General features: G+C 37.4%; 1 protein-coding gene and 1 pseudogene across 1 annotated transcript; both read left to right on the forward strand.

The window, feature by feature from the left end:
• The first annotated feature begins 3,360 nt into the window (after positions 1-3,360).
• LOC133788776 (cysteine proteinase inhibitor-like) lies at positions 3,361-5,848 on the forward strand. The gene is made up of 3 exons (XM_062226372.1): positions 3,361-3,531; positions 3,653-3,870; positions 5,615-5,848. The coding sequence occupies exons 1-2, from the start codon at positions 3,430-3,432 to the stop codon at positions 3,854-3,856; spliced, it is 306 nt and encodes a 101-aa protein (XP_062082356.1). The 5' UTR covers positions 3,361-3,429; the 3' UTR covers positions 3,857-3,870; positions 5,615-5,848.
• A 2,012-nt stretch (positions 5,849-7,860) lies between these two features.
• On the forward strand, positions 7,861-7,979 carry LOC133792807 (5S ribosomal RNA; annotated as a pseudogene).
• Positions 7,980-14,354: the final 6,375 nt, after the last annotated feature.

Genomic DNA, 14,354 nt, shown 5'->3' on the forward strand with positions numbered 1-14,354 from the left:
TAAAAATATTAGTAAATAAAAAGTTTCAATACCTGACAACGCAAAAAACTTGATGTAGAAAAATTAATCGCAAGTGAACGGTATCAATTTTAAGTATAAATATGATAATAAATATTTTCAAACCCACAGAGGTTGACATTTTAATTATTTTACCCAGTATTATAATTCTAAACCTACAACTTTATATAGAAAAAAAAGATATGAAAAATGATCGAGACAATTAAATAAATTAAAAGAAATTTTAGCAACTAAACAAGAAGAATTCCAAGATTTTAAAACCTAGAGTCTTAATTTTCCTAATCTTTCAATTATGAATCATAATTTCTAAATATGTCCAATTAATTTTCCTCTTTGTAAGTCGGTAAATCTTAATTTAATTCTACTCCCTCTCTCAAGTGTAAGCAAATTTATCCTTAATCTATCGATAATATATTTCTGTTTAAAATCAATTAAACAAGTTTAATTAATAAGATTTTTTTAAAATAATTATGAAGAGGTATAATAATATGTTGACATTTGTCAAGCTAGTTAGCTCTAATAGAGTTGGTGGTGATGGTTGTAACATTTTATTAATGTTTGGTAGTTTTATCGTAAAATAAAAATTAAGCATAATGGTATAATAACTCGAAAATTATAAGTATTTATGTTACAAATACCCTTATTTTATTTTATGGTATGGTATTGCTTTTAAGCCTATTTTTAGTAATAGGAAAGAGAGTAGAGAAAGAAAGTGAGAAAAAAAAGGATAAAATTATATATATATATATGGTATAAGAGAAAAAAAAATGTAATATTTTTCTTAAGAAATTCTTCTCAGGTTAATTACAAAAACAAATAATTAAGAAAAAATATTATATGCACGTTTACTTAATTTTATTTAGAAAATATATTAATTTATTTTTATTATATTTTTTAATTGTCATATAAATTTTAAGAAAATAAACATTTTCATACATTATTCAAATATTACATAAACATATATTTTTTAAGAAAATTAAACCAAAACATTATCTATAGTTTTAAAAAATTATTTTTTAAAAATATAAAAAATAAAAAGTTGTTAAACCAAGAATCCATTAAATATACACTTTTTATATATAAAGTTAGGGAGCGACTACAATGCATCCCTTTTTTTTGCAACACCGGTGCATCCTTTTTCTATTTTGGCACCTAAATAGTTATAATTCCAAAAAAAATTATATGATGATGTACATTATAGCTATCTAGAACATCCTACAGATTTTCAAGAAATTCTGAATAAATTATGGTACTAAAACAGAGTCTAAACTGTCTGTTGCATACGTGTCTATTTTTTTGTGTACGCGTGTAAAATTTGACAATTTGAACTCTGTTTTCGGCTTCGTAAACTATTTAGAATTTCTTGAAAATTTGCGGGATATTCTAAATACCTACAATGTATACCGTCATATAATTTTTTTTTGGATTATATTTATCCAGGTGCCGAAAATAGAAAAATGATGCACCGATGTTGCAAAAAAAAAGTGATGCATTGTAGTCGTTCCCTATAAAGTTATAGCATATTCTAGTTTTTAAATTAAATAATTTTTTTTATAATTTTCTTTTAGAAAAAATATATATGAATTTCAATATAATAAAATATTAAAATTTTTTAAATTAAAACTATAAATTTAAAAAAGTTTATTATATCAAATTTTAATAATTTAATTTAAAATATTTTAAAGACAAATAAAAAAGTTATATATAAATATATATTATTAAATTAATGGCTAGATGACCTAAAATAAGTAATTTCTCATATAAAAAAACTAAAGAGCAAAATAAGAAAATATGTATATTTATATCTTATTATATTATCACATATATATTTAAATAAACAAAATAAGTTAAATGATAAAATAAATAATTAATAAAAAAATAAATATTAAATTTAAGCACATAAATATTTTTCGATTATAGTTTTGAAAGAATAATTGATAAAGTAATTTAAATATGTGAAGATAAATTATTATTCATTTATTGCTTTTTTTTTTAATTTATAAACATGATGATTTTTTTTATTTTTAATTGATTTACCTTATTTAGATAATCTTATTGATTTTTATATTTTTTAAAAATATTTATCTTATTCAAATAACTTTTAAACTAACGGTATTAGAAAATAATAAAAAAAATATCAAATCTAATAAAGAAGAACAATTTCACTTAAACTCACATTTATAATATGTATAGGTATATATTTTTAATTTTAAAGTATAAAAATAAATATATAAAAGTAATTTAATTTTTATTATTTCATTCTATGCTACAATTGATGTATACAGTATAATGTAAAACATGATAATCAACATCAATTCTATTTACAATTTCCAAACTCACACAGCCAATTAAGAACACCCTTGGGAGAAGGAGTGACGAAATCTTATTAAGATGGAATCGCAGCAACACCATCAGCCGGGACAAATACATGTGTGTATATATATGCATAATTAGGTTTGGAAAAGTTTGAACCCAACCAACTTGACTTTGATGACCAAGGCACCACCACCCACCCACGGATGATGGGCTGTAATTTTTTTCTCTTTTCAATATTTTCATTCCCTGATTCATATCTAAATTCAAAGAAATAAATACTGGTTGGTAATATACATGACAATTTAACACATCAGGACAAGGTCACATTCAAGAAGATAAAGACGAGAAAAGTGGGATTTATTAATTTTATTTATTTTGACCATCTAAATTTTTATAGGGGTTTATTTTGAGTAGTTGAGTTGTTTTGAAAAATATAGAAGGATTTATGATAAATTAGGCCTAATGTAATATTAAACTCTTGTATACAAAATATTTCACTTTATCTTTAAAATAAATGTAGGACCTATACAAATTAATTATTTTATCCTCTTAAAATTTGAACCAATATAAAAATAATTTAAATTCTCATTCTTATATTTATTTTATGCCTCCGTAACAAACAAAAACCCCTTAGCGTCATGTTTCTCGTTGAGAATTTGGAACCGCATCTGTGCCCATCATCTCCCAAAGAAAATTCCAAATCTAAAAATCTATCCCAATTGTGATGGATCACACAAGCACAGTTACTGGGCCCACCCTCCTCTCAACTTTTTAACTCTTCTTATATCCTGTGGGGTAGTTCACAGTATTCCTTTCAACTTATTTCCGCTGACCATCCTAACATCTAATCCTAATCTACCACGTCACACACAAGCCTTCTAAATGAATGAGCATCTTGCGAAAGAACTAAATTTAAAATACACGATGTTGTACTTGAAAACACCCTCAGACAAATTTTATTTTTTCTTCATGTTAGTTCACTTAATCCATAGTTTATATATTATCATATTTATATAAATAGACTTTAGGCTATAGCTATACAGACGTGACATTGAAAGGAAACGAAAGCGAAAAAAATCTTTGGAAGAGAGGAAAATGGCGACCGTGGGTGGAATCAAAGAAGTCGATGGAAATCAGAACAGTCTCGAGATAGAAAGCCTTGCTCGTTATGCTGTCGATGAGCACAACAAGAAACAGGTGCGATCCTCATTTCCCTTCCGATTTCAATTTTTTCAGTTTTTGCTTTAATTTTTCCAGAGATCGATCGATGACCGATCATTGTGCAAATTAAAATGAGACTGATTTATTTTGGATGCAGAATTCCCTTCTGCAATTTGAGAAGGTGGTGAACACGAAACAGCAAGTAGTTTCTGGTACGATCTATATTATTACGTTGGAGGCTGTGGATGGGGGTAAGAAGAAAGTTTACGAAGCCAAGGTGTGGGAGAAGCCATGGATGCATTTTAAGGAGCTCCAGGAATTCAAACTTATTGGCGATGCTCCTTCTGGATCATCCGCTTAATTTTCAGCTATATGGTAAGCTATCTAAGCGTCGGATCTCTCTTTGATATTTATGTATATATAAATACACGAATATCTAAATAAGACTGATTTTGCACTCTTACTTTTATTTTTTGCCATTATTATATATATTCTCAATAGTTTCTTTTAGACAATTTCTACAGTAAAATTCAACTGCAATTGAGTTGTTTCAGATTTCAAACCTGAAGCAAACCATGATCCGGATCACTTAACTTGACCCTCGTACTATTTAAATGTTAGTATTTGATTAAGTTTCATGAATTTGACATCATTAGACTTGGTCACTTAGTAGTTGACATGTTATTGATCATTATATAAGAAAGATGGTGTATAATTATTATTACATATAATCAATTCGTTTGTTAGAGAATTGATGATCTGATCTCAGAAATCAGTGGACTACGGTGACGGATCCTTATTTAGACATAAACTAAGGTGTTTTTTATATTGCCAATTTCTATACCCTTGCTTTATAATCTATAGCGTACGCCACTTGAGCTAGCCTTCAAGTAATTGGGTGAGTGCGTGTGAGTAAGAGGTCTGGGGTTTGAAACCCAGTTGGGACGCACAGTTCCTTATAAAAATAAGAATAATCTACGATCATACTATCGTAGCACTCTGCTAAACTTCTACCTTAAAGGCTTATTTTCCCTTTAATTGATTTTAGAATCTATTTATTGAGACGTGTTAATATATCATGTACATTACATGCTATCAGAAATTTCCAGTGCGTAATTCTAAATTGTAATACCAGGAGATTCAATTCTAATGTCAATTTTTAGTTTTTATTTATAATTTTTCATCATATGCGTCAAATAATTTGTTTCCATCTCTATAATTGACTATAGTACCAATTGTCAATTAGCAAGTTAACTGTCTGTTCCATCATTTCGTATGTTAAACACTGGGACTGTGGTCGGTATATCTGTGAGATGGAAAGATTCCAACTGAGTAAAATTCAACCTTTTAGAAAAATGAACTTATTTATAAGGTGGGAGGGTCCTTGAGAAGGAATATATTAAAGCCAAAATGAAATATCATGTCTAAACATTGTTCTTAAGAAATAATATCACTATTAGTTTACAGATATGGTACTGAAAAAGGGTTGAGGTGTGTTGGGTTTGGGAAGAACGAATTTGAGGCATGGTATATGAGAAAAGCTCATTTGGATGCCCCATCACTTACCTGAAAAGGCTGGACTAATTTTGGAGATTAACCTTTGTTCATCTGTTTCATGTAGAGTTCGTAAATGTCAAAGTTATACCTCATTATGATTGTAGACGATTTTATTTTTTTGCATCCTGCACAGCCCTACAGTAAGTTCTGTGTTTGTAGTTGATAATAGCAATTAGTCTATTTATTACCTTGTCAAGTGTTAGAATACTAGCTTAAACATTCGAATTTCTGGACTGATTGCATCAGTTGCAAAGACATCTAACAGTCAAAACTCAAGTATTTTTATGTCAAAAGTTTTGATTTGTTTTAGTAACTGCTTTAGTGCAATGTTCATTATTAGATGGCGCTCTATGATGTTTTTGTGATTAAAACTCCATAACAGGCTTGATGATTTTTAGCTGAATACACTTATTTCTGCCCTAAGCATATGAATGACACACCAGATTACATAATGTGTGTGTTGTTCGAGGGCCATGCATCTATTCAATATTATTACTAAATTATGAACTCATTTTGGTTACTATAATACTTTGTACTGATGATTGTCATTGGAATTTTTCAGGTGACCAGGGATGTTTTGTATGAATTGGTATGCTTGGTTTTAAGTCTAACTTTAAGTCCATCATATCATAAAGTATGTTCCATGCTATCCAATGGAGCCAAATCGTCCTTGAAACCATATATTTATCCCTTTATTATGTAGAACATGTGGACAACTGTTCTTAATCTACTGTATCTCTGTAAAAACATTGAATAAATAGTACAATCGATTAAGGCAGACCAAACCTTTATGTTACTTTTGAGTAAAATTTCCACTGGCTGTTATATTTGTGGGCCTCATTTGTCTGGCATAGGAATGGGATTCGCTCGTTACAGAGGGGATTTGAATTCTCTTCCTCTCACAAAGACTCACATACCCTACCCCTTGAGCTAACTCTTAGAGGCTTGGGGTAAAATTTCTTACAAAGTGAATTTTTTTATGTTTTTTCTTTTTTGGCTAAAACGTAGAGTTCATTAGATTGGAGTAAATAAATGGGAACCACAAGGGGTGTTCCCTCCCTCTAGCAATATCCAGCATTATGGCTAGAGCCTTTAGCACTTTTAGTCAGACCATCTGCGAATACATTGTCACAATGACTAATAAATGAAAATCTACAAACATTAAGATTGTTCTATAATTCTAAAACATCAGAAGTACTCCTCCAACTCTTCCAATCAGGCAGGCATCTCTTCTTGTTGAAGGCTTGAACTGCCACTTTGGACTCTGATAGAATGGATATCTGGTTCCAACCTCTCTCAATGGCCCACCTCAAAGCCATTTTAATAGCTAGAATCTCTCCCTCTAAGGCAGAACCAGCATCTACTACATTAGAAAAGGTTTCCCACTCTCGTGCTAATTGCACTACTATAGCTGCCAGCCCTATTTTTTGTTCTTTCCAGGATGCATCAGTGAAGATCACTCTTGTTACATTTGTAAGGAGCTTTTGAATTGTGTTGTTGCTTCTGTGGTGAATTTTCTTCTGATTTCCGTCCACCCTATCCATACTAGCCTCCAGGCATCTATCTCTAATCTGATTTAGCAAATTCGAAATCAGATTTTGCTTACCATTTATAAAAGTGGCGTTTCTGAGGCGTCAGAGAACTTCAAAAAGGCGGTCTATGTACGTGAGTGACTTGGGGTAAAATTTCTTACAAGGTGAATGTTCTTATGATTTTTTTTCCTTTTTTTGCTAGAACGTAGAGTTCATTATATTATAGTAAATAGATGAGAACCACACGGGGTGTTCCCTCCCTCTGGCAATAAGAGTTAGAGGAGTGCTTTTGATGTTTTAAAATTGTTCAACAATTTTAATGTTGGTAGATTTTTGTTTATTAGTCGTTGTGACAGTGTATGCGCTGATGGTCTGGCTAAAAGTGCTAGAGGCTCTAACCGTAATGCTGGATATTGCCAAAGGGAGGGAAACCCCCCTATGGTTCCCATCTATTTACTCTAATCTAATGAATTTGGAGTCCGATAGAATAGATATCTGGTTCCAGCCTTTCTCAATGGTCCCACCTGAAAGCCATTTTAATAGCCAAAATCTCTCCCTCCAAGGCAGAACCATCATCTGCTACATTAGAACGGTTTCCAATCTCTCGCGCCCAATTGCACTGTTATAGCTGCTAGCCTTGTTCTTTCCAGGATGTATCAGTGAAGATGACTGAGTTTTCGTATGATTGAACCACAATATTCAACCTTATTCTCTTCTCTCGTAATATTAGTAAGATCTATGACTATCAAGACTAGTGTAAATTAAGGAAATGAATATATGTGAAATGGTATAATAACAAATATATCCACTTAGTTTTAACTTAACTAATCAATTTTGTTTTTTAATTCTAGAAACCACATAATCTTTCAATCAATTTTTTTTGGGAAAAGATTTTATTACTGTTCAGATTAAAGTTGAAAAAGAGTACAACGTAGAGGGAGAAATTATACCAACCAACAAAACACATTATCAACCCAAAGAGCATACTTAGTCAATCTATGGGCCGCAATAATAAACTTACAACTAGCATGAAAGAGAGATGTCCTCATAAAATTAGATAAAAGAGCTTTAAAAATAGAAAAAACAATACCTAATGTATACTAATAGGTTGAGTTATTGTTCTAAGCCAAAACAAGAGTAAGGGAATAAAAAAACTACAACTAGTGGAAAGCCAAGTCTTTGAGCCTACAAAAGTTCAACTAGTAGCGCAAAAACTTCTACTTTAAAAGTTAGTAAATAAGACACCCAAATTACAAACTAACAAAGATAAATAATTGGGTGCGATCATACGAGCACTAATGCACTAGATCCCATTAGAGCTCAGCAGTTAAGCGTGTTTGGGCGAGAGTAATACTAAGTTGGAAGACTTCCTGGGAAGTCCTCGTGTTGCACCCCTAAAACTTTAAAAGACCAACAAAAAAAAACATAGATAAGTAATTTCTTAAAAATAAAATTATAAAGAAATTCTTTTTGGAGTTTAGAGCATTCAACCAAAGGGACTTAGATCGTAAGTAGTTAAAAAAAAACCAATAATAGCACAAAACAACCATAAGAAGGCACAAGACAAGCCTAAGAAGGTACAAGATAAGCCTTAAAAGGCACAAGACAAACCTAAAGAGACACAAGTCCAGCTAAAAAAAAGGCACAAGACAAGCCATATCATGGCACAGAATGGTTGGTTGGTTGGTTGGTGGAGGAAGTAAAAATGATTTCTAGGTTGAAACCCTTGAAAAGCCAACAAACCATTAATTGGATCATGACATCAGCAACCAAATAGCAACTCCAACATTGCTAGCCATATTAAAGAATTAGCTATTTTAGCTAATGTGACATTTTTTTTAACTTTTTACCACTCCAATCATAACCCCTTTTGGCTAGCTATAATAAAAATTTATTTTTGACTAGCCAAATATATCTAGTGTGAAGTGGTTAGCCAAATTGATAATAACATATTATTTTAATAATAAAAAAAGTAATGACGGTAATTTAAATTTGTAAAAATTATTAAATTAATCTATGTTGGAAATCTAAATTTGTAAAAATTATTAAATTGATCAACTTTAGCTATTATAGAGAGCATGATTGGAATGATGGTATTAAAACTATTTTAGCTAAAATTTAACTATTAATCAGCTAATGTGGTTGGAGATACTATTACATATGTAGAGAGTAGTATGCCAACCTCAACCAACCATCTATCTAGCCAAAGCAAACTACCTGTCAAAGTGGTTGTCGCCCAAGACTCCGTGATTAAAAGAAAGAATATGTAGGAGAATTCTCAGCTTTTATTTTTAGGGTTGATTACAATAAGGTGCTGGCCTCTGTTATTTACAGCTGTGTAGGAATGCAATAAAAAAAGAGGAAAATGGTAAAAGGAATGAAAAAGGGTAACAATGATGAAGCACCAATCCATGTATTGGTATACTGCAGTGACAGAGGCCAGTGTTTCCACGATGTGGTCCTGAGGCAGAGACGTGCGTGGTAATGGAGGTGAGCCAAGGTTTCGTTTCTTCACATTGATAACACCCGCTAATGGGGAGTTTGGTATGAAGAGTTCAAAATAATCTTATTAGTGGGAATGTTAAGGAGAAGGATAGGATTGTCTGGAAACTAGTAAATTATGTTTGGTTATGCATGTAAATATTTGGTCGGATTCCTATTAATTGAATTACATTATTTAGTAGAATGGGAAAATCTTATACATTAATTTAAAAAAATAATATAAAAATTCTAATAAAACAAAATGTATAGCTATATGTTATCCAAAAAACTGGCATGGATGACGTGGCAAGTGATTCCCGGACACGTGGCTGACACTTGGAGGAACTCTGCTAGGATATCGACCAGAAGACAAATTATAAGCAGTAGGCAGCAGAAACTTACCTGCGACCAGTTTGGTCGCGGGTTCCGCATGCTTCATGATGTTTCTATAAAGATCTTTGTAAATCCCGAAATTGACTCCCACAATCTCCTGAGTATCCTATTATTTAGGAAAGAATATCTGTAACGAATTCATGTAATCCCCCTTGAGCCTATAAATAGAGAAAGATAGCTCAAGGAAGGGATTTGGGGCTTTCGAATTATTTGAGACTAGAGGGATTCTATTTGAGATATTGTCTTGTTCTTCGGAGGTTGGTGAAACTCATTGAACCCTAGTTCTTTGATCACTCCTTTTGATCTTATATCAATAACAATCTAAGTGGACGTAGGTTATTACAAGATCCTGGGGCCGAACCACTCTAAAATGTTGTGTTCTTATTATTTTCATCATTACATTTATTTCAACGTATCCTTCCACGTCAAGCGTATTCTGACTCTGTGTCAGTTGGCCAAAATCAGGGTCAACATTCTGGTGCTTTCATTGAGAGCTTGATATATCACTGTTGAGAAAACCAATGGCGAAAACTACTAGGAAAACTGGACAGGCAGCCGGCACTGCACCATCTAACCCGCCTCCTCCTCCTCCTCCTCCCAACGTGGCTGAGGATGAGCCACATTTGGAATTTGAGGAGGAAGAAATGGATGACGCGACGCTGAAAAGTACCCTGGGGGCATTGCATGAGGAGTTGGCCAATCTGAGGGCCAGCCAGGAAAGTGCTGCCGAAATCATGGCGCGGCAGCAACAAGAAATTGAACGGCAGCGCGCGGAACTGAGTGAAAGGCAGGCGGAGATGGACCGTCACCAGAGTGAAGCCATGGCAGCCCTTGAGACAGCCCTACAATCGGCTAGGAATCAGGCTGCACCTGCCTCGCAGCCTGATCAACCTACGAATGGACCAACACAAAGGGGTCCTAATCCTAGCCCACCTATCCAACCCTCGAGCCCACAAAGGCCCGAGCAGCCTCAGGTGCCCCATGACGATGTCCCACTGGACCCTGAGGCACAGCCTCCATCCCAAGTTGGTCGCGACAATCCCCCGCATCAGAGGCAGAATAGGACCGGGCATCAGCCTCGCAGTCCTAGATGCCATAGGGGCGACGAGCCGAACCTCCCGAACAGAGGACAGCATCCTCCTGGTAACAGGAGGAACTTGGAGTTAGGCTCTGCGGTCCGAGGTCCCCCACGGCATGATAATGCACGGGGACCTAACGACCAACGCAGGCCACCCTCTAACGCTCGGGACGTTTCATCCCGGGAAGGAAATCGAGGGAACAGTCGATCCCGTCATAGCCAATCACGATTCAGAGATGGAAATGGTTATGATGAAGCTGATTTCGGCAGAGGAAATGCCGGTCGGAGGAATGACGAAAAAGGTGGAAACAGGAGCCAGCCATCTCAAGATGACCAACCCGGCAGACGGGACGCTAGGGGGTAACCCAGGCAAAATAACGTCTTCAACCGGCTCGGAGCTAGCGAGTAGCGGAGATGAGACGAGGACTTGAGAGATGTACTCAACGATCTCCTCGAGCGGCATGGCGAGAACATCCCCCCAGCAACAGAGGCCACAGCGATTCCTATCGCTGTGCAGGTCCAGATAGATGCCCTCAACCAGGCGGTGCAACAGCTGGTCGGGGGAAGAACATCTTACATCGACCACGACAGGAGGAAAGGCACTCCTTTCGTCCAGAGGATAGCTATGGCAGAGACTCCTAGCAAGTTTAAAATGCCTACGCTTTCGAACTTTGATGGGTACGGTGACCCGGTATCTCACGTCAATAAGTTTGAGATACAAATGGACATTCAGAAAGTGTCCGAAGATGCTCGGTGCAGGATCTTCCCTGCAACACTTTCTGATGCCGCGCAGGAGTGGTTTTCAAGTTCCCTCCTGCAAGCATAGTTTCCTAGGAGATGTTTGTAAATGAGTTTTACGGACAGTTCTACCCAGGTCGTGTGCATCCAACCGAGGCAAACCAGCTGGTTGAAATACGCCAGCAGGATGGAGAGCCACTGAAGGACTACATCCAGCACTTTATGCGAGCAGCAGCTGGAGCAAAAACAGTGGGGGACGAAGGCAAAATGATGGCCATAACCGCAGGGGTTAGGCGTCGCACCCCTCTCTATAAAAGCCTCCGAAAAGATGGGGTTAGAACTACCCAGGAATTCTTGGACCGGGCTAATCGTTACATCAAGCTCGAAGATGCCATTGCCGACGATGGAAAGCCTTCAGGCAAGGATAAGAAGGCAGCCGAGCCTGCCAAAGGCGCCAATGGGTCTAAGCCTAATGGCAACGGCAAGGGCAACAGGAACGGCAACGGCAATGGCAAGAATGGGGGGAAACGGCCACACAATGAGCCTTCCACCTCTGACAATAAACGAGCCAAGGGTAACCGTTATGAACATTGGTTCACTAACTATACTGCCCTTGTTGAGTCTCGGGGAGAGGTTTATCAGGCCACGAGTTCCAGCATGCCTTATAAGAAGCCTGCCCCCATTCGAAAGGATATTTCGAAAAGAGACACTTCCAAGTTCTGTCGTTATCATAACGACTACGGACATGATACCAACGAATGCAACCAGCTGAAGGATGAAATCGAGTTCCTTATTATACAAGGACACTTGAGAAGATACGTACGGGCCTCGGGAAATTCCCAACGAGAAGCTCCGGGTGGCAACGAGCAGGCACCCACGCGTCAGCGCTCGCCACCTTTGCAGCCTGCCCCTGTGACTGGCACATTGTTAACCATCTGTGGAGGCCCGCACCTCGCGGGAAACAGCGGAAAAGCCAGAGAACGATACGCTCGGACTCTACGCCACGACCAGGACATCGAGATGATGACCGTGGATGACCGCGCACCAAAGAAGGCTCGGTCAGAGGAAGGCGAGATAACCTTCTCTAATAGCGATGCCCAACATGTCTGGTTCCCACATTCCGATCCGTTGGTCATGGATATCCAAATGGCCAACATGATGGTGAAGAGAGTGCTGGTCGATACAAGAAGTTCGGTGAATATCCTGTATAAGTCTTCGCTGGAACGCATGAAATTGTCCGTTAAGGACCTGGAGCCCTGCAACCAAACAATATACGGCTTCTCTGGTGAGGGACTCACCCCCGCAGGATCAATCAAACTACCAGTGATGACAGGTACAGCGCCTGCTACCAGGACATTACTCGCTACTTTTATAGTAGTCGATTGTCCTTCGGCGTACAATGCTGTCATTGGGAGGCCTATACTGGTTGATCTACGGGCCATCACCTCTATGTGGCACTTAGCCATGAAATTCCCGACAGACGCAGGGGTAGGACGCGTGTTGGGAAACCAGAGGGAAGCCAGAGAGTGCTACAGTGCCTCAGTCACGAAGGCGAAAAAGGGAACATCAAAGAGCATTACCTCAGATAAGTTGCAGATGGCGATCGATACACAATCCCAATCCGGTGATGAGGTCACCAAATAGGGTGTTGCCCAAAGTGAGGATAGAGATTTAGATCCTCGCTTTGGGGATTTTGAAGAGAACGTTGGACTCGTCGAGGACCTGGAAGAGGTCCAACTCGGCGAAAAAGACCCGACCAGAGTCGTGAAGGTCGGGAAAAACCTGGAACAAACCACGAACATGCACTGGTGGAATTTTTGCGGAAGAACCAGGAAGTCTTTGCCTGGTCGCACAGAGACATGGCTGGGATAGACCCTGCAGTTATCAGCCATGTCCTGAACATAGACAAGACTTTTCCACCCGTGCAACAAAAAAGAAGGCTGCTCGATAAAGATCGATCGAGAGCCTTAAAAGAAGAAGTAGAAAGGTTAAAGGAGAATGAGTTCATCAGGGTAGCGTTTTATCCATCGTGGGTCTCCAATCCAGTGCTGGTTCCCAAGCCTAACGGCAAATGGCGAACCTGTGTGGATTTTACAGACCTCAATAAAGCCTGCCCAAAGGATTGCTTCCCACTCCCAAGAATCGACCAGTTGGTCGATGCTACTGCAGGACACGAGATCCTCTCCTTCATGGATGCATATTCAGGCTACAATCAAATTAGCATGCATCCCCTTGACGAGGATCACACCAGCTTTCGGACCAATACGGGCTTATACTGTTATAAAGTAATGCCTTTCGGACTGAAAAACGCAGGTGCGACTTACCAGCGGTTAGTTAACCACATGTTTAAAGAATTGATCGGGATAAACATGGAGGTGTACGTGGACGACATGCTGGTAAAGTCTAAGAAGGCAGAAGGACATGTAAGGGATTTACAAGAATGTTTTGATGTATTGAACAAGTACCAGATGAAACTAAATCCTCTTCAATGTTCCTTCAGAGTTGGATCAGGGAAGTTTTTGGGGTTCATTGTAAATTCAAGAGGAATCGAGGCCAACCCCGATAAGATAAAAGCCCTGATCGACATGAAATCGCCAGAAAAGATCAAAGATGTACAAAGTTTAACCGGGAGGATTGCAGCCCTAAGTAGATTTATTTCAAAATCAACTGACAAATGCGTCCCTTTTTTCAATCTACTTAGGGGCAATAAGAAATTTGCATGGACGGGAGACTGCGAGCAAGCTTTTCAGGCCTTGAAGGCCCATATGGCACAGCCTCCCATTTTATCCAAGCCGATCGAAGGAGAAACTTTGTTCATTTACCTGGCGATCACTGAAGTTGCTGCGAGTGCGGTACTAGTGCGAGAGGAGGAAGGCGTACAGAAAGCGGTGTACTATGTAAGCAAGAGGCTGATCGGAGCAGAACTGAGGTATCCTCCCATCGAGAGGTTAGCATACTGTTTAATCTTGGCCTCAAGGAAGCTACGTCCTTACTTTCAAGCCCACCCTATCACAGTTTTAACTGACCAGCCCCTTCGGCAAGTCCTCCAAAAACCAGAGGCGGCTAGGCGCTTATTAAAA

This window comes from Humulus lupulus, chromosome 7, assembly GCF_963169125.1.
Source record: "Humulus lupulus chromosome 7, drHumLupu1.1, whole genome shotgun sequence".
Classification (NCBI taxonomy): Eukaryota; Viridiplantae; Streptophyta; class Magnoliopsida; order Rosales; family Cannabaceae; genus Humulus; species Humulus lupulus.